The 24,080-nt window shown below is 42.6% G+C and overlaps 1 protein-coding gene across 3 annotated transcripts in view; it reads right to left on the bottom strand.

Annotated features, from left to right (window-relative positions):
• LOC149139963 (FKBP-like peptidyl-prolyl cis-trans isomerase family protein) overlaps positions 1-24,080 on the bottom strand; it is a 312,982-nt gene that overhangs the window by 18,210 nt on the left and 270,692 nt on the right. For all 3 annotated transcript variants that reach the window (XM_089447228.1, XM_089447226.1, XM_089447227.1), the window contains exon 5: positions 6,404-6,452. In XM_089447228.1, coding sequence (XP_089303354.1) covers positions 6,404-6,452 — 49 coding nt within the window. The remainder of the gene's footprint in view (positions 1-6,403; positions 6,453-24,080) is intronic.

Here is a 24,080-nt window from a genome sequence, read left to right as displayed (position 1 = left end):
AGGTAGAATAGATGGATGTGAAGACAACATTTCTTCATGGGGATCTGGAAGAGGAGATCTACATGAAGCAACCTGAAGGCTTTGCGGTGAAGGGTAAGAAAGAACTAGTATGCAAGTTAAAGAAGTCTTTGTATGGGTTAAAACAACCACCAAGGATGTGGTATCAGAAATTTGATACATTTATACGGGGACTTGGCTTCACCAGAAGCAAAGCAGATCACTGTGTGTATTTTAAATTAGTTGGTGACCATGTTATTTATCTGGTCTTGTATGTGGATGATATGTTGCTGGTTGGAAATGACAAAGAAATTATCCAGGATTTGAAGACCCATTTGTCCTCCAAATTCGACATGAAAGATCGTGGTGATGTAAACTATATTTTGGGCATGGAAATTAAAAAAGATCAGACAAAGAGGAAGCTCTGGTTAAACCAAAGGAAGTATGTCGAGACAATATTGCAGGGGTTTAATATGAAGGACAGTAAACCGGTGAAGGTTCCTATTCCTGTAGGTGTAAAGTTATCTACTGAACAGTGTACCAATACACAAGAAGAGGAAGAGGACATGTCCTGTGTTCCATATGCAAGTGCAGTCGGTACCCTGATGTATGTGATGGTCTATACTAGACCAGACATTGCACATGCAGTGGGAGTATTGAGCAGGTTTATGTCAAAACCAGGGAAGGAGCACTGGACAACAGTGAGGCGGGTTTTCAAGTATTTGCGTGGCACTAGTGATTATGGTTTGTGCTACCAAGGAAAACCAGGATTGGACAAAGTGTTGGATATTCGTGGCTTTGTTGATGCAGACTGGGCTGGAGATTTGGATTAGAGAAGATCTTCAAGTGGGTATGTGTTTAACCTATTTGGAGGTGCAGTTAGTTGGATGAGTAAGAAACAATCTGTAGTGGCACTATCAACTATAGAGGCAGAATACATGGCAGCCACTCATGCAAGCAAGGAAGCAGTTTGGTTGCAGAGATTGTGTTCAAGTATGGGGTTAGTACAGGGAGCTATAAGGATAGACTGTGACAGCCAAAGTGCAATTTTCTTGGCAAAGAACCCTGCATATCATTCAAAGACAAAGCACATTGATGTTCAGTATCACTTTGTGAGGGATATGATAGAAGACAAAGAGGTGTTGCTGGTAAAGGTGGACACTTTGAAGAATACTGCAGATGCATTGAAAAATCTGTGAGCTCTGAGAAGTTCTCTTGGTGTATTGAAACAATGGGTGTTGCAAGACTGGATAAATGACTAAACTCTCTTGTGGCCCCCTGTGGAAAGAAAACAACAAGTGGGAGAATGTTGGGTTGTGTTATATTCTTTCCACGACTAGCCCACGTAGTTAACCAGGGGGTTAGAAGGGGGACGAAGCCCCCCCTTCGTTACGCCGATTGCATAGCGGGGGGCTCATAGGGGGTTTGAAGGGTGCATGTAACTCCACTCTATGGGGTCCGGGACAACACCCCAGAATTTTTTGGTTTTGGACCCTATGTTAGGTTGGGCAGGCCTACCTATGGTTTTGTGCATGATTTCCGCACATGGTTTTGGATGCGATGGTTTTCGGTCCATGGTATTGGATGCTTCGGCATGTATAAATATGTATTGTAACATTGAAAAGAACATAATGAAAAATCAAGCTGGTAATCTCGATTTTGGGATCCAAAGGAAAATCTCTGTGTATATGTGTTTTATGTGTTATGCTCTCACATTGTTTATTTTCTGTGTTTTAGAATTCGTATGCAGGTAATTTCTGTACAGGGTTAAAACCTATAGAGTATTCTTGGCTTCGAAGAAGATCCTCCAGCCAAAACTCTCTCTGCCCCTCTCTGCGTGATCACTACGAAATCACTGCGCTGCCTCTAGCTTCAGCGATTCGATTTGACTGACCAACTCTCTGTTTGTCTTCCAAATGACCCTCAAGCCTCCTTAAATAATCTTCTCGTTGACATTCAACGACCGAAATTAGAAGCTAATCAATGGCTAAGATCATTTATGCTTGATCCTCGTCTTCTTTTTAGAAGTTACACCCACAATTAGATTAATACCCATTAATTATTTTAATTTCCTAAGTTTAGACTTAGGGACCCATTAAAAATAATTAATTATTTTAATAAAACTGTCTCTGGGTGGAATTTCCCAAAAATATTTCTGGGTTCTTTCATTAGATTTATTCAAATTTCAAAGTCAATAAGTGCTTATCCCAGGCACAATGGAAATTATGGAATGACTGGAATTACATGCTTGACAGTCTCAAGAACTGAACATCACCGACAACTAATGTCATAAGAACCTTGGGAGTTAAAACTTAAAAGATGACTTACAAGTAACTTAAAAGATGACTTGTACAGTCGAGTCCTTTCAAGTTTCCACACAGTTGAGTCCTTTGGATTTCCGCAGTCTGCACAGTGCACAGTCGAATCTCGATGGCTCAAGAGGCAAGCCTCACTCCAGTCTACGGCTCACTGTCAACTGAACACAAACAGTCAACCAACGACACTCCTCCAGCGAAAACGCCGAAAAGAAAAACACTGAACTGGTTACTAAACTCGGGCGGCAGACAAATGCCAAAGACTGAATAATCACTCAGCGACTCACTCCAATGATAATTTTTCACTCCAGTAGTAGTCATGAATACCTTTTAGGTTAGGTTCGGTGGTTAAACGAAAATGGAGGATCAGAAAACGAAAATGACCGTTCCCGGCGAGCAAATTTCGCCAAATTTCAGAAAATGTTTTTGGATTAGTGAAATACGTATCACGAAATCCGAACATTTTGGCAAATTTTTGAAACGGGTTGTTTTTCAACCAAATCATCGGAAAAATGGCTGAAACAAAAACTTCCTGGCGAGCAAATTTCGCCAAATTTCAGAAAACGTTTTTGGATTAGTCAAATACGTATCACGAAATCCAAAAACGTTTTGGCAAATTTTTGAAACGGGATGTTTTTCAACCAAATCGTCGGAAAAATGGCTGAAACAAAAACTTCCAGTTTCGAAAAAAAAGAAAAAAGAAAAAAAACCTCCACAAATACGTTTTTTAGACATTCTTTTGACGTTTTGTATGCGGATCCGAATCTGAAACAAAATACGCCATTTTGGGGGTTGGAGGTAGTCGTTTCCTATAAGTTAGAACACAGAGGGAGGTATTGTTAATCAAGCCTCTGCTTGCTTCCCGTTGGCTTCTATCCCACAACCTACTCTAGAGACTAGTTCCAAAATAGTTAAGAAGAAGGTTACATTTAGAATAGACATCTAACTTAAAATCAACCAAGATTTTGCATTTCACCTAGCTTGTAGGATTTGCACTTCATCTAGGATAGCCAAGCATCCAAGCAAAGATTGTTCATCTAGTTACTTGGCATCTAATTGGTAATAAACAAGTGTGAAAATTTCTGAATCTAACACATTAAAAACCCCTACTACAATATCTGGTTTACTATCTCCTACTTGTTCTCTACATTAACAAGTTATTTAATTGCATAAACATCAAAGTAAACACAATTGCAGCATTCACAAATGTACAAATCAACAACTAAAATACACTGAGACAATGACACAAGGGACACTGTTATTTTTGGACAATCGTCCCCAGAAGAACCCAATTCAGGAAAATCGGTGCAACATATATGAGGGTTTTATTATTAAGCAGATTTCCAAATACAACTAGGGTGCCAAAACTAGCTCACCCTTCAGAGAATATCCTCGGCAGTAGTACCTCTATCCGGAGACAGATATTTCGACAAATCAGCAACCGGATGAACAATCCCCAGTGACTTCAGTTGTTCCTTGCGCTGGACAACGAAAGTTGCTCCAAGCACTCCTCTAGAACTGTGTCACCCTCTCCTGACTCTTCTTCAACAAATCTACTCCGAGTCTGCCCCACAGGATCTCCTCAGTATAGCCTCTTTAGCCCAGTGTCAACCTCTACAGCTCTCTGCACTGTCTGCGTCAACCTTTGTGGCTTCTGCGTCAACCTTTGTGGCTTTCTACGCCAGCCTCTGCAGCGTTCTGCGCCAGCCTCTACGGTTTTCTGCGCCCTCTGCGCTCGCCTCCTTAGCCTCTACATCAACCCTCCTAGGCTCTACGCTGTCTCTTCCAGCACTTTGCTGCCTCTCTGATTTGTATTCTTTAGCCTTGGATTGAAATCTCTTGCTGAACTGCGCTCACTGCAATTGATCTCTAACTCGATTTCCTCAACAAACCCAGCCCTAGAAAATCGAATTCTTGATCTCTCTTAGTGTGTCTCCAACTGACCCTTAAGCCTCCTCTTATACTTTTCCTGTTGATGATTCAAAGACCGAGATTAAGTCCCTAATCAACGGCTAAGATTAGAACTGGCTTGATCCTCGTCACTTAGAACTTTCTCACCCATATTATATTAATACACATTAGTATTTTTATTTTCCTAAGTTTAGACTTAGGAACTCATTAAAAATATTAATTATTTTAATATCTCTCCATTCGGGTGGAATTTCTCCAAACAATTTCTGGGTCTTGGAGATCTCATGTGCCTTAGCCTCTCCACCAAATTTCAAGGCTAAAGCACATCCAATGCTACCCAAAATCAACAAGAAGTTGACTCCATAAGGCACTGGTCTCACATTTAAATCTAATTTGATTTTTAAGTCTTGCTAAAATTAACCAAGTAGCTAGGCCTTTCAATTATGTCTCCTGGACTTGTTGGTTGCCAGCAAGTCTTCCATCCTTACATTTCATAGGGACTACCCCCATAGCCTGTTGTTGGGAGATAGCTAGAACAGAGTGGGCAGGGATCAGAGTGATAGCCCCCATCTTGAGTCGTTGTCGCACCGTCCTTGTACAATCTGAGCAACAATAGGCCCCAAAGAGAGAACAAGTCGGCTTCATGAAGAATTTGTCCACCTCAAAGAGACTAAATAAAGAGGTATTCAACCTATTTGATGACAGACGCACCAAGCAATTCAAGTTTGCAATTCAAGTAGAAGGAAAAGCGTGAAGTTAAGAAGAAAAAGAGACGAAATCTTAAGCATCCAAGATATTGTTTCTGCCAAACGTGCTACTACAGATCCAGAATATTTTAAGATGTTGCAGGTCAGATATGGCTACTATGGGTTTGAGGTCCGAGGTATCTAAGATGTTGCAGGTCCGAGATGTTTCTAGATGAAGTTACACTTATGACTTGGTTTGACTTTTGGAAAGATTGATGAAGTATCTCTATTGAAGGCTGACTTGGTGGAGGAGATCTCTCTGTTGAGTCTAAAGGGTCTTGGTTGTCTCAATCTGATTTGAAACTATTAGTGGAAGAGTTTGACTGGGTTTTCCCCTTCATAGGGGTTTTTCCCTGGCTGAGTGCCTATATCTGGTGTCCTTTTGTCTTTGATAATCTTCATGTTTTGGTAGTTGTTTGATGATGAAGAACATAATGATTGTAAGTAGAAGAATAATCTAATTAAAGAAGCAAAATAACATCACAAGCACCTATCAAGTTAAGAGAAATCATTTTTATTAGCTCCCCTAAGTATTTTCTCAACAGTATTTAGTATCAACATGTTATTTGATATGATAGAAATGTGTTAGAAAAGGAGAAAACCAAATAGTTAAATAGGAATATGGTTAAATAGGCTAAGAACCACAGAGGAACTATTCCAAAAGATCATCATAAACGAATATCAAATGCATAGTAATTCTATATCAGAAATTTTGCTGGAAATTTTAAGAAGCATGCAGTGGGTTTATAATCTCAACTCAATAAACCAATTTTAGATCAAGTTCATTATATTTATTGTCATACAATACTATTTGAGCTTTCCTAAACCTGAATGTATAACAGATCCTAACAACAAACACATTTCTTTCTTGTATGAAGCTATATCACGAAGCCCAGCAATCCTTAATTAACGATGCTATTCACTAATTCTAAGTGAGTACAATTTGTGTGCATGTTAGAATGAATCGAAGACAATGATCACTTCTATATGCCTGACAGTGGTTGTCAAAAAGCTAATGAGAAGGATATACATCTGATGCCTTGCTTGGAGTATAGTTAGAGATAGTCGCTTGTGCTACAAATATTAATTTTTAGAGATAGTTGAGCTAGTTGTTAGAGCTTATATACTTGCATGACCTTATCAATAGGGATAACTAAATCATCTGTGGACTCATAATACCCAATCAAGTAAATTTCCCAAATTTGGTCAAAACGTATGAGTCATCATCTAATAAACGTGAAGACACAAAAGGTTCAAAATATTGAGAAAAGAAGCCTAATATGACCCTTGTGATGATTCTCAAGCTTCCCACCTTTTGCAAAGACATATATACCCACATTTTATTCAATGTGACAATGTCTAGGCAACATATTTCTTAATCATTAGAAAAGTTGTAAACAATAGAGAAAATAGGGTAGTTCTTCATGAGCTCACCTGGCCAGAACCTACTCGAAAGATGTAAGGTTGACCCTTATCCAATGAACTGTAAACCATAAAAAAAAAAACAAGTTATGATAATGTTAATGACTCATGATTTGAACACTTACGATGACATAGTAATTTTAATCATTAAAACTTGCCAAAAGACTTCTAACATTCTAACAATTTCTTGAAAGGGATACATGATACATGTCTAGCAGATCAAGAGGTCTATGGAGAAATCTAGGAGTGTGGTTAATTTTTTAAGGAAAAAAATATCATTATTGACTAACTTGATTCCACAAATAATGTGCTTTCATGTAGCAACAAGAGAGATTGACATGCAAACTGTTTCCGTGTTTCAATTGTTGCTTTGGATTCAAAGTAAATAGAAGACTATATAATGAAGGTACTATCAAAATATAGCATGATAATAGGTATTTGTAATTAATATCTCCATAGGGGTGACCATCTAAATGTACATAGTATATATATTTACCCAAACACTTATAGGCTTTAGTGTCAAATGCCATGGTACCAAACATTCAAATTTTTGATTGATCTGGCACCCAAAACAACATCTTGGAGGGGTCTACCATTTCAATCAAGGTTGTATTATCAATCCCCTAAAATAGGAAGGAAAACTAATACCATAAAAATTCATAAGACAGTTAGGTTTCTTTAGGTAATCATCATATTTGGTTATAGTTGCAAAATTTTGTTAGATTTGATTAAATTTGTAAGGCCTTTCTTGCAACAATACAATCTAGTCAACATGATGGCATTTATAATAGAAAGTACATTTTGTTATAGCCCAAAATCTATGTACTATCTATTTTCATAATGAAATATCCCTAATTTCTTAAGTGATAAGGAGACCTCCCAATTTTTGCACAATTTTGGCATTGGCATCCATTTTGGTGATTTAACTTAGGAGAAGGGGATCAATTAAGTTTCTGGTGGGTTGTGGAACAACCCACAAAGCATACACACCCCTTTGAGGCACACATTTGTGGAGAGAGAAGAAGGGAGGGAAAATCGAACTAAGTGGAGGAAGGGGCACACAAGGAGGAAAGAGGAGGCAACAAGCTTAAATATGAGGTGAGGGCTATTGCTTGGGCCTTTAGACAATTTTACAGCTGAACCTAGCTGTTTGCTTTAGTTGCTCAACCAAGTTAACACAACACTGCTTAGCACAAGGAGATTTTCGGGCAGAGATCTTAGGTCCTACTTCGGTGGACTTCGAGTGCCACCTAGAGGAATCCTTGAATACTTTGGGAGCCATTCTGGAGCTGGAACAAGTAGCTTGCACTCAGTTTTGTGTGTGTCCAGGATGCTGGGAGGAATTCGCACAAGTAGAGGGAGGTTGTTGTGGAGCAAGATAATTTTTGGGGAATTCAGAGCTGGTCTGGAGTGGCAATTGTCGGAGATTTTGGGTGGTTTGCAGTCAATGAATTGAGGGCATAATTCAGGCCAAGAATTTGTCTTCCAGGGCCTGCGTAGGGTCTTCTCTAGCAAAGACACATAGAGGTCAAGGGGCAGGAGAAATTGGGCTTAAGGGTTGGAGTTTCAAGGAGAAATTTGAGGAGAAAATTGCAGGAGTTTTGGGGGTGTCTTTCGGAGTATTTGAGAAGTATCCATCGGCTAATGTCTGGCAGTGCGTACAACCAGTGAGACTAGGAAACTCGCCCTTTTTGTGGATTTTATGAGAGGCCGGATTGGAGGCAAATTCCTTTCTGGGTTTGGTGGAGCTAAGTGAGAAGTGGCACCAACTACAATTTCATTCTTTCCTAAGTACATTGGATATTTGTACAATTATTCTCCTTCAGCAACAACGTCCAGAATTTCAAGGGTAGTGCAGGGATTTTCTGGGTTGAGTCATTTTAGCTTGTGGGCAACTCATTGTGACCTAGATTTGGCTTGCTTGCTATAGCAAGCCCATGTGCCTTTGTTCCACTCATTTTGTACTCCATTTCACTCAAATTAATAAAATGACTCAGTTTCCAGCTTATTTACCTTGTGCAAATTGATCAATTATGGGTTTGTGCACATTTTTGTTGTCATTCATAGTGCATGCTTCTGTTTACACTTAAAATTTCCATTTAAGAATATTATAGTGTTATTAAAGAATGTTCTTGGCTGGTGTGGGAGAAAGTAGTTGGTGATGCCACCTAGGTACCAAAGTTTGGTTTTTCAAAGGGCCCGAGGCAGAAGTAGAGGTAGAGGACGTGATAGAGAAGGAGGGATTGACCCCTTTTCAGACACTGAGTTGGACAACGTTAGAGAACGTATGGAGGGACAAGGGGGTGATGAGTATCCAAGACAAGAGGGCCAAAACCAGGTTATGGATGAGTTGTTGAGGGTGAACCAATAGATGTTGAGGTAGGGCCAGTTGTTGAAGGATGTGACGTAGCAAATAATGGGCTTGTAGGTGCATAACAACCAGGGGCATGAAAACAATGGATATGGGGGTTCCAAAGTAGGAGGGAGGATCCACCATATGCAGGGGCATGCATTTCAACGGCCACACATACTCTAGTGCATGGCCAGAATAGTCGTCACACTATGCCGCAGTTCATGGATGACCTGAAGCGAGAGAGAGAAACAGACTAGGATGAGTCGCAATTCATTGATGGACGCCATCTCCAGGACTAGAGATATGATTGACGCAATGCCCAGAGCCAAGGCTCCTTTTCTTGCCAGATCCACTACTCCCTAAGGGAGCAGAGACACTAGGCATACCCACTGGGAGGTTAGGCATAGTCAGCTCGATGATGAGACTAGGAGGGACCTCCAGAGGAGGAAGATGTGTTTAACGTGTCAGGAGCCTTGGGCACCAGGGCACAAGAGCACCAACGACAAGGCTCATTACATTGAGGTGTACTCAAATAGCGAGCTCGAGGACAAGGTTGAGTAGGAGATAAACAGTGGGTATGGAGGACCATAATTCGCAGGAGGAGGACCACTACCACGACCACCACCATAGGGAGGATGCCGATTTGTTCTGACCAGGGGCATTCTTGCTTCACTTCAGGGAGTTTCAAAGTACTTGACACTACAGATCAGGGGTAGCGTGTGTCAGTGTTATTGGACAGTGGGGCTACCCACAACTTTATTGATGCCCAAATAATTGAGCAGAGGGGTATACATACAGAGACATTTGAGGGGGTTTTGATGTTGGTACCATGAGACCAAACAATGCAGTGCACGATATATGTCCCCAGTCTGAATCTGAATATGGGGAACTATTCCGTGATTGATCATTTCTTTGTGGTTGATGTTCCAAACACCAATGTGGTGATGGGTGCCCGCAGCCCAATGTTTGTACTCATTCAGAACCGGCTGAGGGTCGAATCTGGCTCTGACTCCGTCTCAGTATCGACTCAGTCTAGTTGATTTCAATGACTAGGTTGTTGCAAAAAATACAATAAATACTTAGTTTTTTATGAGAAAACGTATTTTTAAAGATTTTGATTCATGTTTCCAAACTCAAAGCATTAGAATATAGAGAGAAGACAACATATGATCAAAGTATGCTCATGAATATATCTATTGTATCAAAATGATACCCAGTGCACTATCCAATACATGTAATATATAGAGATCAGAACAAAAATACATAACCGAGGCTCTAAATGGCCTCTACAACAAAACATCACTAGTCACTACTGCTAAACAAGGCAAGATCATTTGGCTCAGACTCTAAATCAGAGTCAAATGGGGAAACCCATGGCTCCTCCTCACTATTGCTCCAAAAACCAACTCCAACTCTTCACAAACTCCTCACAAATGCTCACACAAATGCAATGAGATAGTTGTGAGTAAATGTGAGGGGGTTGGGTCACTTTTATAGGCTTGGGAGAGGGGTAGAGGCATTAAGAAAAAAAAACAAACAAAAAATTGAGTTTGAAGTCTGAGTTGCCGCCTTTTTTCACCGTGGACTAGCTCAGCTGGTTTAAGACGGGCTCGGCCGAACGGGCCGAATCGAAGTCCAACTCAGTTAGTATGGTAACAGACCGGCTGTCAGACCGGTTTTTCTACCTAGCCGACTCGGGTAGGGGTTTGGCTCGATCAACTAGGCCAAATCTGATTCAGACTGACCTACTTTAAAACACTGCCCACGACAAACGATATTCGCCCATCGAATGGAGGCAGAATTGCGGCGTGGAGATATAGAGTGCATGATGGAGCTCAACATTTTAGAGGTAGGGACTTAGGCACAACAAGTTCATATATACATCCTTGCACTGCTGGAGAGGCATCGGGCGGTTTTTGGGGAGATCCCTCCAGGGCCCAGGCAGGCCACCTGATTGGGGGTTTAAGCACGCCATTGAATTGGAGGAGGGCATAAATGTCATTATCATTGCTCCGTATCAGCACCCCAAGGCTTATAGGGACAAGATTGAGAGGACCATCGAGGAGCTATTAGTGTTGGGGCGTATCAGGCCTAGTACTACTACTAGCCCTTTTGCTTCATCAGTGCTGCTGGTGAGAAAAAGGATGGGACCCTTCGCATGTGCATCGGCTATCGGGCACTGAACAAGAAGACTCTGAAGAACCAATATAACCCATACCTCGTATAGATGACCTGATGGATGAGCTTAGAGGAGCCAAGTACTTCTCTAAGATAGACTTGCGCTTGGGGTATCATCAGATTCGGGTGCATGATTAGGACATTCCAAAGATGGCATTCAGGTGCCATTATGGGCACTTTGAGTTCCTGGTGATGCCCTTCGGACTCACCAATGCCCCAACGACATTTCAGTCTTGCATGACCCACGGTTCCGCAGGCACCTGCACAGTTTTGTTCTGGTGTTCTTCGATGACATACTTATCTACATCAAGATATGCAAGGAGCACTTGCAACACTTGGAACAGGTCTTGAGCATCGTGGAGGAGCAACAATTTTATGCTAAGATGTCCAAGTCAGAATTTGGGTTGATTGAGATGTTGTACTTGGGGCATGTGATAGGAGAGGATGGAGTCAGAGTTCACCAAGAGAAGATTTGCGCCATCCTTGATTGTCCCACCAGTGTTGGAATTTCTAAGTCTAAGTATTAGAAACCATTCTTGTACTTTCTAATTTATTTCTTCCTACTTGTTCTATTAATTAACAAGTTATTTACCATGTAAATACTGAAAATAAATACAAGTACAGTCTCAACACATACAAATCATCAACTGAAGGAAAAGCAAGCACACAAGTGACACCGATATTTTTGGACTAATGTCCCCGGAAAAACCCAATGTGGGAAAACCAGTGCAGCTCTCTGAGGGTTTTATTATTAAGCAGTTTCAGAATACAATCTAGGTGCCTGAAATGGCTCAACCAACAGAGAATGCCCTCGACAGTAGTACCTCTCAGTCCGAGACAGATATCAGCCCCAATCTGCCCCACGAAATCTCCCAGCGTCAACCTCTGGGTCTGCATTAGCCTCTTTGGCCCAGTGTCAGCCTCTCTGGGCTCTGCGCCTCTGGAGCCTCTGCGTCTCCCACGCTGGCCCTCCTTAGGCTCTGTGCATCTCCTGGCTGCCTGTGCGTGGCCTCTGGCTGCTTCTACGTGGCCTCTATATGGCTCTACGTCAACCCTCTCCTGGCTTCTGCGCTGATGCTTCCGATACTATCTCTGCCTCTCTGCTATTGCATTCACTACCCCTCAGTTGCAACTCTGATCACTCCTTTGATTTCCTCGGCAAGCCCTGCCCCTGAAAATCGAATTCCTGATCAACTCGGTGTGTTCACCAAGTGACCCTCAAGCCTCCTCTTATACTTTTCTCGTTGACAATTCAACGGCCGAGATTAAGTCCCTAATCAATGGCTAAGATTAGATCTGGCTTGATCCATGACTTTTGGACCATTCTAACTCAGTTTTATACAGTGTTGATAATATCGGTATCGGGAAAATATCGGCGAGGGTCCAGAAAATATCTTATCGGCAATATCGGCGAAAATATCGGCAAGCATAAAAAATGCATAATATATTCATTTTTTTCATATTTTTAAACATATAAAGCAATAACAACATGAAATAAAGTTTAAACACATTGGCACATAAATATGAAGAAAACACTGATATATATGATGTCAAATAGAAATGATAAGTATGTGATAACACTGAAAACTTTTTACGGTGCTTCTTACATCCAGTATGTCTTGTGTTGACCCCTTTTATTGGACTGCCATTAACTTCAAGAGAGTCTGCTATTGTGATCAGGTTTTCTTTGGGGTCTTTATGATGAGTCTTTGACCAAGTTCCTCAATATTAAACTGGCATAACAATAACAACACTTTTATCATGTAATGGATGTACAACTTGTTATACATGAAGATACATGAATTCATAATCTGTTTACTAACTTGGTAACTCAGATCTGGACATAAGCTGTGCCTTCTTTTGCATATATTACCAGTAGATACTCGGCATATCCTTTCATTTATTGGAGGTATATCAATGGAAATGATTTAAGTATCCTTGTTTTTCCCTTTTCATTTAATGTCGCTTTCCTCATAAGGATCAATGTCTACCCATATCTACAGGCACTAAGTTATATCCAATAACAATTAATATTCATGACTCCGTTGCTTTACTGTTAACCTATGTAGCAATGCATTTTAGTATTTACTATTTACCGATGATATCTTGCGAACTATATCTTTGTCTCGACTCCTGACATATGTTTTAAAAATTTAAAGTTTAAACTGTCATTTTATGCAAACAGCTTTCTTGTTATATGCGGCGTTGGTTGTATCAGCGACTATAGTTATCATTTTCCATTTTGTTCCATATTATGGTCCCACTCATATTATGGTATACATCGGTGTTTGTTCGCTTATGGGATCTCTCTCGGTATGTCTTGAATCTCGGAATTTTTTATGATGAAAAACGTGTTTATAACTTTATCCCATAAACGAGAACTTTCAATGGTCAAGCAGCGGTGGAGATACTAAACAACTACGAGGGAATAAAGTTGAAACTATATTACTTAATACTTATATGGTTTCTGTCTACAGTTCAGCTTCAAAAAACGAAATGTAACACTTGTCACTGGCAACGCAGACAGATAATGGACGTGCGGGCAGCCAAATAATGGACGGGCAGACAGATAATGGACGTGCGGGTTGGTGTCGGATTCAAACCTGTTCGTGGCAGCCAAACCCTCCTTCGCAGCCAAACCCTCCTTCGCAGCGTCTCCAGCTCTCACAAAAACGAAATAAACGAAATGACGTGAAACAAAGAACTGAAAAACCAATTTAAACAGGCCGCCGGCGATATTTTCTATCGTCTTGCGATATTTTAGAAAATATCGCCGAAATATCGCCAATCTCGCGAGAAATTGAAAACAGGCAAATATCGCGATTTTTCGGGGGCGATATTTCGGCTCGCCGAAAATATCGCGATATTTGCGAATATCGCCGATATTTCGGCGATATTATCAACACTGGTTTTATATTAATTCACATTAATATTTTATTTTTCTTAAGTTTAGACTTAGGAACTCCATTAAAAATATTAATTATTTTAATATCTCGCAAACTGGTTAGAATCTGCCCAAACCATTTCTGGATATTGGAAATCTCATGTTCTTTAGCCTCTCCACCAATTTTCGTGGCTAGAGCACATCCGATGCTACCCCAAATCAACACTCCCTCTTAGCAAGGACTGTGCTCTAGTAATACTCCTCATTGAGCATCACCCTGATCATCCGCCATCGGTCGGTATGCTGATGCTAGGCCTACTGCCCAACATCCTCTGCACTATTGCATCATGTACTTCTACCCATGGCCCTGCCACTACCACTACTGCATCTGTACGGCATGCTCCCTCTGCATCCGTGTTGCTGCCCATGGCCCTACCACTGTTGTATCTGCACTGCAACCCCTCTCATCATGCTGCATCGTGCTACCCATAGCACTACTACTACTAACTGCTGCACTACAACTCAGTTACTGAGAAGTAAGTAATTGATCTCCCAACTCTGACATCTACGTCAGGCTAGAAATGCTCCCGATGTTGAAGTTCCCTCTTTTACTGACAAGTGCTCCCTCTCTGACCTCTGCGTTGCTACAACAACTTTGTGCATCTCGCACGGCTGCCTCACACTGTCCTGGGACTCCTGCACTGTAGCTCCCTCTGTTGCTCCATCTGCATCCGTCTCTACCGACATCTTCCAGTCCTGCTTCTCCTCTTTGGGGCTCTCATAGCAAGGTATAATCCAAGAGGTTGGGTACCTCAAGGATCCTGCCCCTCATCGTCTATAGTCCGTCTAACTACAGCTCGATGTCTCCCCACTTCCTCTCAAGTGGCGCATGAGCACTCATGGCACAGTCGTCATCTATCTCCACTTCTTTCTCTGCCCTCGTTGGTGCTGCCTTGGTCTCAAAAGCCTCTCCCCTGCTCTTCTTCCTTGGACACTGGTTCGCATAGTGACCCAATTCCCCACAGTGGAAGCACTTGACCTTGGAGAGGTCCTTCTTCTTTCATTTCTCTTGCTTTCCCGCAGATGCTAGAGCAGCATCCTCCTCTTCCTCCTTGATTCTGACCCCCTTGCCACTGCTTCCCGCCTTGGTTAGCCTTTTGATCTCTTCTTGATGAAGAATCACTCACAGTTCCTCCCAATCTGGAATGGTCGACCTGCCCAATATGCTCTAGACAAATACCTCCCAATCCTCTGAGACTGCATTCAATGCGGTCTTCACCAACATCTCCTCATCCGGCGTGGCCCCTATGGAAGTTAACTGATCATGGATCTCCTTCAATCGACCGAGGAAGGTGTGTATCTGTTCTCCCTTCTGCATTTGGTATGATCGCAACTGATTTTCTAGTAGCATCTTCCTCTACATGGAAGTATGTTGATACAATTTCGTCAGGGCCTCCCACATCGCATTTGCCGTGTCCTTTTCAACAATATGTGGTACTACATGATCCTTGACCTTGTCAAGGATGATGCTCTTGGCCCTCGCCATTGCCTCCTCACACTTTTCATTCTCAACCGAGTCAACTGGGATCGCTATCGTGTTCAAGGCGAAGTGCTTGAGACGATTCCTGTCTAGAACGGACAAGATCCTGGCCTTCCAAACTACAAAGTTTGAGGCTCCGTCCAGTCTGTCTTGATCTCTTACCCCATTCACTGCCATTTCGCTGCTCCTCTTTCGACTCTTCCGAGTCTCTCTACTTCCCTCCTGGAAGTTCTCGATGTGACTCCCTCTGAGCCTCGATTTCCCTCCTGGAAACCCCTCTACCAATGTCGAGATGCCCCCACTCCGATCGTTAGTGCAGCTGCACCACTGATCCGGATTTCTTGGCTAGAAATCCTCGGCAACAACATCCTCCTCCTTGGTCTTGCCCTGTTAGGTACTGTTCTGACCACAGTAGCCCACCAGCTTCACTCCGCAACTTATCCACAGGCTCCTATGCCCCAACAAACTGAAGGTTAAAGCCTTTAGGCTTTGCGCAATCCCGGCACCAGCAAAATCTGCACCTCTTGGCCACAGGCATCAATCCTTTCTGACTAAGAAAGATGACCGAACACTGTGTAGGTCAGGTCTGCTCCTCTCTACCACTGTGCTGATCCTATTCCCGGCTCGAACTGATGACCAGGCACTACGTCACCCTTTCCTTGCTGCTTTTTCTCTAGGAACAGCTTCTCTCACTCAGGACAGTTGTTTCTGCTACTGCTGCTCTGCTCGGCTGATGCCCTCAGTTATCCTGTGATCTGCAACCACGCTTTGATACCATTTTGGAATTTCTAAGTCTAACTGTTAGAAACCCTTCCTGTACTTTCTGATTTATTTCTTCCTACTTGTTCTATTAATTAACAAGAAAATACTGAAAATAAATACAAGTACAATCTCAAAACATACAGATCATCAACAGAAGGAAAAACAAGCACACAAGTGACACCATTATTTTTGGACTAATGGCCCCTGGAAAAATGCAATGCAAGAAAACTGGTGCAGCTATCTGAGGGTTTTATTATTAAGCAGTTTCAGAATAAAATCTGGGTGGCAGAAATGGCTCCTCCAACAGAGAATGCCCTCGGCAATAGTACCTCTCAGTCAGAGACAGATATCAACCCCACTCTACCCCACGAAATCTCCCAGCGTCAACCTCTAGGGTCTGTGTCAGCCTCTCTGGCCCAACGTCTGCCCAGCGTCAGACTCTCTAGCCCAGCATCAGCGTCTCTGGCCCAACGTCAGCCTCTCTATGCTTTGTGTTAGCCTCTGCGTCTCCCACGCTGACCCTCCTTAGGCTCTGCGCAATTCCTGGCTGCCTCTACGTGGCCTTTGGTTGCTTCTACGTGGCCTCTGGCTGCTTTTGCGTGGCATCTAGCTGGCTCTGCGTCAACCCTCTCCCGACTTCTATGCTGATGCTCCGGGTACTATCTCTCCCTCTCTACTACTGCATTCACTGCCCCTCAGCTGCAACTCTGATCACTTCTTCGATTTCCTCTGCAATCCCTGACCCAGAAAATCAAATTCTTGATCAACTCGATGTGTTCTCCAAGTGACCCTCAAGCCTCCTCTTATACTTTTCTCGTTGACAAATCAACGGTCGAGATTAAGTCCCTAATCAATGGCTAAGATTAGATTTGGCTTGATCCATGACTTTTGGACCATTATAACTCAATTTTATATTAATCCACATTAATATTTTATTTTTCCTAAGTTTAGACTTAGGAACTCCATTCAAAATATTAATTATTTTAATATCTCCAAAATCGGTTAGAATATGCTCAAACCATTTCTGGGTATTGGAGATCTCATGTGCTTTAGTCTCTCCACCAATTTTCGTGGCTAGAACACATCTGATGCTACACGAACTCAACAACCCTAGGAGCGTGACAGAGATGAAGGGATTCCTAGGCATATGCACATATTACGCGTGCTTCGTGAGGGGATTTTCTCGCTGGCCGCCCCCTTACAGACCTCATGAAGAAGGGGCCATTCAGTTGGTCAAACACAGCGCCGTGTGAAATTTTTAATCTATTGCAGCAACTAGAAATTATTCTTCTAACTAATTAAAAATTAGGCATAGTTTATTTGCTACAACAAACAACGCATAAAATCACAATTGCAATTTTCACCATAAAAATGTTCCGGAAAATAAAATACTACTACTAAGAAATATAGAACACACACAAAAAAATGACAGTTATTTTTGGACAATGTCCCTAGAAAAACCCAATGTGCGAAAATAAGTGCAAAAAATGAGGGTTTTATTATTATGCAGCAATCAAAATAATTTGAGTACAATTTATGGATGCCCAGGTGGTTATCCAATCAACAAATATCTGGAAAATATATTAGAGAGAAAATTCCTATGTTGCAGGAAACGTGGGGTAGGAGGGCGTTTCCGTACGGAAACAAGTACGAAACGCTGAAACATGTTTGGTACGGCCCTGAAACGCGTTTCAGGCCGTACTGCCACGTTTCACGAAACTGAAACGTGGCCAGTACGGCCTGAAACGCGTTTCAGGGCCGTACGACCCACGTTTCAGCTTGTACTTGTGTTTTTTTTTTCATTTTTTTTTTTTGTTTTCTAATCTATTCTTACGTTAGCCTAGTGACTTCTAGTTGCTTCCAGATGCCTCTCTAAAGTTATAAAAGTGAACTTTTTCCCTAGTGTTGATATGCAGTTCATGGTAATGTTCAATTCTTAAAGTAAAAGTGATATTCTCCTTTATTTTTCATTTTCATCCTTTTACTTAAATTTTTAACATTACCATGAAATGACTCAGGATGTTTGAGAGTGGTTTCGCCCTCATTGGATTTCATATGGAGAAAGTAGAATTTTAGATCTCACTCAAAATCCAGCAGACTTATCTGTTTTTCAGGATTTCAGGATTGGGGGGGATTGCAATGTTTCCACTGGATTTTATCATGTACTAGGGTATGGAACTTGTATTTAATCGAGAGAACAAAGCCCTCTATGCAGGGGAGACTCCCAATCAAGGACGAGACAAAAAATTAGAAATTTCTCATGGCTGATTTTGGATATTTCTATTTTCATTATGTGATTATTCATGAGTAAATGTGGTGTAAATTTAGATACTTATAGTTTATGCATTGACAATTGACAATTTTATCATAATGTAATAAATTAGAATGTATCATATATGCTTTATGATTGCACATATTTCTTAAATGTCCTAATATATATATATATATATATTCGCGTTTCCCCGTTTCCAAAATTTGGGGAGGTCGCGTTTCGTATCGCTTCCCGTTTCGGAAACTCGTACCCGTTTCCCCGTTTCGTGCAATCTTGGAAAATTCTCTCACTCCACAAGCAATCTCGCACTAGCTACCTTAGAAAAATTGGTCGTCTAAACCCTTGCGCAGGCCTTCTGCGCTGCCTCTGCACAAACCCTCACACATGTGGCTCAATTTAGCCTCTGATTAAGCCGTCCTGCCTATCTCTGCTGCTGGAAGTGACTCTTCGGCCCTCTGGAAAAATTTCCCGACCTTTAGAAGCTGAATCGACCTCCCTCTCAGCTAAATCGAACTACTCACTAAAGCATTTGTGCAATTCTTGCGTAGCTTCACTGTGGAATACTTTTGTCACTTGTTGCTGCCTCTCCAGAACTGGAATCTCCTCCAGAATCATTGTCTCTGCCCCTCACTGACTTTGCTTCCCCTCTGGCTCAAACTGCTCTTCCTTGCTCGGCTGTTGTTGTTGGATAGCTCGATCTGCGAAGGAAATCGATCTCTCAAGTGTCTTCCTCCAACCCCATCGGACTTCTCTTATAATCTCTCGTTGGCTCACCAACAACCATGATTAAATCCTCATCAACGACTAAGATCATCTCTGAGTCGATCTAGGTGAGTTTCTAGATAAATATCACCTTTTTCAATTAATTCTTGTTAATTAATGACTTTTCCTAAGTTAGACTTGGGAAATATTTAATTGTTGACTAATTAACTTAATTGAGCCATCTCTAGGTGTTTTCTCCTTAAACTTTTTCTAGGTTCTAGAGTTTTAGTGTTTCTTAGCCTCTGACGAAAGTCGAGACTAGAACCCCTGTCTGATGCTACAAAAACTAACACTCCCTCTTAGTGAGGAAGGTGTTCTACTGTCTCATAACATCCTCGCACACACGCTGCCGAAATCTGACAACTGTGACAACCTGTCCCTACCCACCAAGCCACTGTGCAACTCTAATTCATCTGCTACTCTAAGCTGGACCGACCTACATCTACGCTATTGTTGACACTGCATTGTACACCCTGTACTGTCGCAAACACTTCTTTGTGCTGCACCTGATTTCATATTGTTGCTGCTTCTGCAACTATTGCAACTGAGAAAATAACTCCCATGTCCTTGCTACTGAAAAGGGTTCTCCACATACCCATATGTTCCCTAAAATAAACGAACTTAGCTCTCCCTAGAGATTTTGTGAATATATCTGCAACCCGCTCTTCTGTCGGAACATTATGTAGTTGGATTGCTGCACCCTGCACATAATCTCTAATGAAATGGTATTGAATGTCCTTGTGTTTCGACCTATCATGAAACACTAGATTCTCAAAGAGCCTGATGCAAATTGGTGTTGATTTGGGGTAGCATTGGATGTGCTCTAGCCATGAAAATTGGTGGAGAGGTTAAAGTACATGAGATCTCCAAGACGCAGAAATGGTTTGGACAGATTGTACCCAATTTGGGAGATATTAAAATAATTAATATTTTTAATGGAGTCCGTAAGTCTAAAGTTAGGAAAAATAAAATATTGCTGGGTATTAATATAAAACTGGGTTAGAAGGTTCCAAAAGTCATGGATCAAGCCAAATCTAATCTTATCCATTGATTAGAGATTTAATCTAGGTCGTTGATGGACCAACGAGAAAAGTATAAGAGGAGGCTTGAGGGTCAGTTGGAGAATACACCAGAGTGATCAATGATTCATTTTGCTAGAGCGGGTTTGCTAAGAAAAGTTGAATCAATGATCAGCAGTGAGGGGTAGTGAGTACGAGGCAAAGAGGTAGGGACAATACTGGGAGACCAGCACAAAAGCAGAGAGAGAGAGAGCAGCAGGTAGTCCAGGCTATGCAAAGCCCAACAGAGGCTGCGCAGAGCCCAGAGAGACTGCTTCATCCATGCAGAGGGCAGAGGGAGTGAGCAGAGGCTCCTAGAGGTTGCGCAGTGCCTCACAGGGCTGACGCAGAGGGCCCTGGGGTTAACGCATGTTAGCAGGAGGCTGACGCAGAGGCTAGAAGGGCCAGTGTTGAGCGTCAGTTGTGCCAGAGAGGGTTTCGTGGGACAGGCTTTCTGAATACTTGTTTCTGGATATAGAGGTATTGTTGCCATGTATTTTTCTCTATCGGGTGAGCCGGATTAGGCACCCAGTAGTACTCAGATAGACTGCATAATAATATAACCCTTTGAATAGCTGCATTGATTTTCCCGCATTGGGTTTTTCTGAGGACATTTGTCCAAAAATAACGGTGTCACTTGTGTGCTTGTTTTCTTTCAATTGATGATCTGTAGATGTTGTGACTGTATTGTGTTTATTTCGATATTTAAATGTATTAAATAACTTGTTCGAATTTAAACAAGTAGAAGAAATAAACCAACAAAATACAGATTAATTTTCTAATGGATAGACTTAGAAAATTCAACATGGTATCAAAGTGTGGTTGCAGATCACAGGAAAACTAAAGGCATCATCTTAGTAGAGCATTTGCAGCAGATTCAGCTATCCCGAGTGACAAAGTTGATCCTTGCAGAAAGCGACAGAGGAAGGAGTGACACAAAGGGACTACGTCATCAATTTGGGCCAGAGAGAGACAGCGCAAAGGCTAAGGAGGGCAGAAACAGGTTCATGCAGAGCCACGCAGAGGCCAGGTGGGCTGATGCAGTTGCCTGAGGGAGTTGTTCTGCCAGTGCTAAGATTGCGCAGAGCCAAGAGGCTCAATCCTTCAGTTGCTGGGGCATAGGAGGCTGTGGATAGTTTGCAGAGCAAAGCTGGTGGGGTACTGTGGTTAGAACAATACCTAACAGGGCAAGACCAAGGTGGAGGGAGTTGTTGCCGAGGCAAATTTCTAGCCAAGGAATCTGGATCAATGTTGCAGTTGCACAGACGATCAGAGTGGGGAAACTTGATGTTGGCAGAAGGATTTCCAGGAGGGAAATCAAGAATCAGAAGAAGTTGAGAAGAGAGCTTCCAAACGGGAAGTAGAGAGACTCGAAGGAGTCGACAAAGAAGAGTAGAGAGATGGTCGTGAATGGGCTGAGAGATCAGGACAAGCTGGACAAATCATCCAACTCTGTGGTCTGGAATGCCAAGATCTTGTCCATTCTAGATAGAAATTACATCAAGGGCTTTGCCTTGAGAACGATAGTTATCTCAGTTGACCCAGTAGCAAATGATAGGTACGAGGAGGCAATGGCAAAGGCAAAGTGCATCATCCTTGATGGAGTCAAGGATCATGTGGTACCACATATTGCCGAGAAGGAAACGACAAAGGAGATGTGGGACGCTTTGAAGACATTGTACCAGCATACTTCCGTGCAAAGGAAGATGCTCCTAGAGAATCAACTAAGGGCATACCAGATGCAGAAGGGAGAGCAGATAGATGTCTTCCTCAGTCGGTTGAAGGAGATCCGTGACCAGCTAACTTCCATAGGGGCCACGCTGGATGAGGAATTGATGGTGAGGACCACACTTAACGCAGTCTCCGAGGATTGGGAGGTATTTGTCCAGAGCATACTGGGCAGGGCGAATCTTCCAGATTGGGAAGAACTGTGGGCGGTTCTATGTCAAGAGGAGATTAAATGACTGACCAAGGTGGGGAGTAGCAGCAAAGGGGTCAGGATCAAGAAGGAGGAAGAAGAGGATGCAGTGGTAGCATTTGCGGGAAAGCAGGAGAAGAGGAAGAAGGACCTCTCCAAGGTCAAGTGCTTCCATTGTGGGGAACTGGGTCACTTTGTGAACTAGTCTTCGAGGAAGAAGAGTAAGGGAGAGGCTTATGACCTAAAGGCAGCGCCAGCGAAGGCAAAGAAAGAAGTCGAGGAGGATGACGATTGTGCCATGAGTGCTCATGTGCCACTTGAGAAGAAGTGGGGAGACATCGAGTTGTAGTCAAGAGAACTACAGGCGATGAGGGGCAGGATCCTCGAGGTACCCAACCTCTTGGATTATACCTTGCTATGGGAGCCCCGCACAGAAGTAGCAGGATTGGCGGATGTCAGTAGAGACGGATGCGGATGGAGCAGCAAAGAGTGCTACAGTAGAGGAGTCCCTGGGCAGCGTGAGGCTAGTAGGCTGCAACAACGTGAGAGGCACGGGATTGTTGCAACGATGCAGGATGGCACAGAGAGGTTTTGCAGCGATGCGAGATGCAGGGAGTTGTTGCAGCAGCGCAGAGGTCAGTAGAGGGAGCGCTTGTTAATTGCAGAGGGAGCTTCAACAACGGGAGTGTTTCTAGCCTGATAGGGATGTCAGAAGTTGGGTGGATCAGTTACTTACTTCTTAGTAACTGAGTTGCAATCCAGTAGCAATATGCAGTAGCATGATGCAGCATGATGAGAAGGGGTTGTAGTGCAGACGTAGTGCTGGGAAGATGGACCAACAGCAGCACGGATGCAGAGGGAGCTGTCGTACGGATGCAGTAGTGGCAGTGGCAGGGCCATGGGTAGCAGTACAGGATGCAGCAGTGCAGAGGATGTTAGGTAGGGAGGGCTAGCATCAGCGCAAATACCGGTGCCAAGTAATCAGTGTGATGCTCAGTGAGGAGTATTACTAGAGCATAGTCCTGGCTAAGTGGGAGTGTTGATTTGGGATAGCATCGGATGTGCTCTAACCATGAAAATTGGTGCAGAGGCTAAAGCACATGAGATCTCCAAGACCCAGAAATGGTTTGGACAGATTGTACCCGGTTTGGGAGATATTAAAATAATTAATATTTTAATGGAGTTCCTAAGTCTAAACTTAGGAAAAATAAAATATTAATGGGTATTAATATAAAATGGGTTAGAAGGTTCCAAAAGTCATGGATCAAGCCAAATCTAATCTTAGCCGTTGATTAGAGATTTAATCTCGGTCGTTGATGGACCAACAAGAAAAGTATAAGAAGAGGTTTGAGGGCCAGTTGGAGAATACACCAAAGTGATCAGTCATTCATTTTGCTAGAACAGGGTTGCTAAGCAAAGTTGAATCAGTGATCAGCAGCGAGGGGCAGTGAGTACGGGGTAGAGAGTTAGGGACAATACTGGGAGACTAGCACAGAAGCAGAGAGAGCGAGAGCAGCAATCAGTCCAGGCTACGCAAAGCTCAGCAGAGGTTGTGCAGAGTCTAAAGAGACTGCGTCATCCACGCAGAGGGCAGAGGGAGTGATGCAGAGGCTCCCAGAGGTTGCGCAATGCCTTAGAGGGCTGACGTAGAGGGTCTTGTAGCTGACGCAGGTCAACAGGAGGCTGACGCAGAGGCCATAAGGGCCAACGCTAAGCTTTAGTTGTGTCGGAGAGGGTTTCATGGGACAAGTTTTCTGAATACCTGTTTCCGGATATAGAGGTATTGTTGCCATGTATTTTTCTCTGTCAGGTGAGCTAGATTAGGCACCCAGTGGTACTCAGATAGACTACATAATAATATAACCCTCTGAATAGCTGGACTGGTTTTCCCGCATTGGGTTTTTCCGGGGACATTTGTCCAAAAAATAACGGTGTCACTTGTGTTCTTGTTTTCTTTCAGTT

The sequence above is a fragment of the Pinus tabuliformis genome, chromosome X (genome assembly GCF_031772625.1).
Source record: "Pinus tabuliformis cultivar Carrire ecotype Pingquan chromosome X, CPIR1, whole genome shotgun sequence".
NCBI lineage: Eukaryota > Viridiplantae > Streptophyta > Pinopsida > Pinales > Pinaceae > Pinus > Pinus tabuliformis.
The sequence above is the reverse complement of the archived record's forward strand: the minus strand, read 5'-3'. Positions and strand labels throughout refer to the sequence as shown.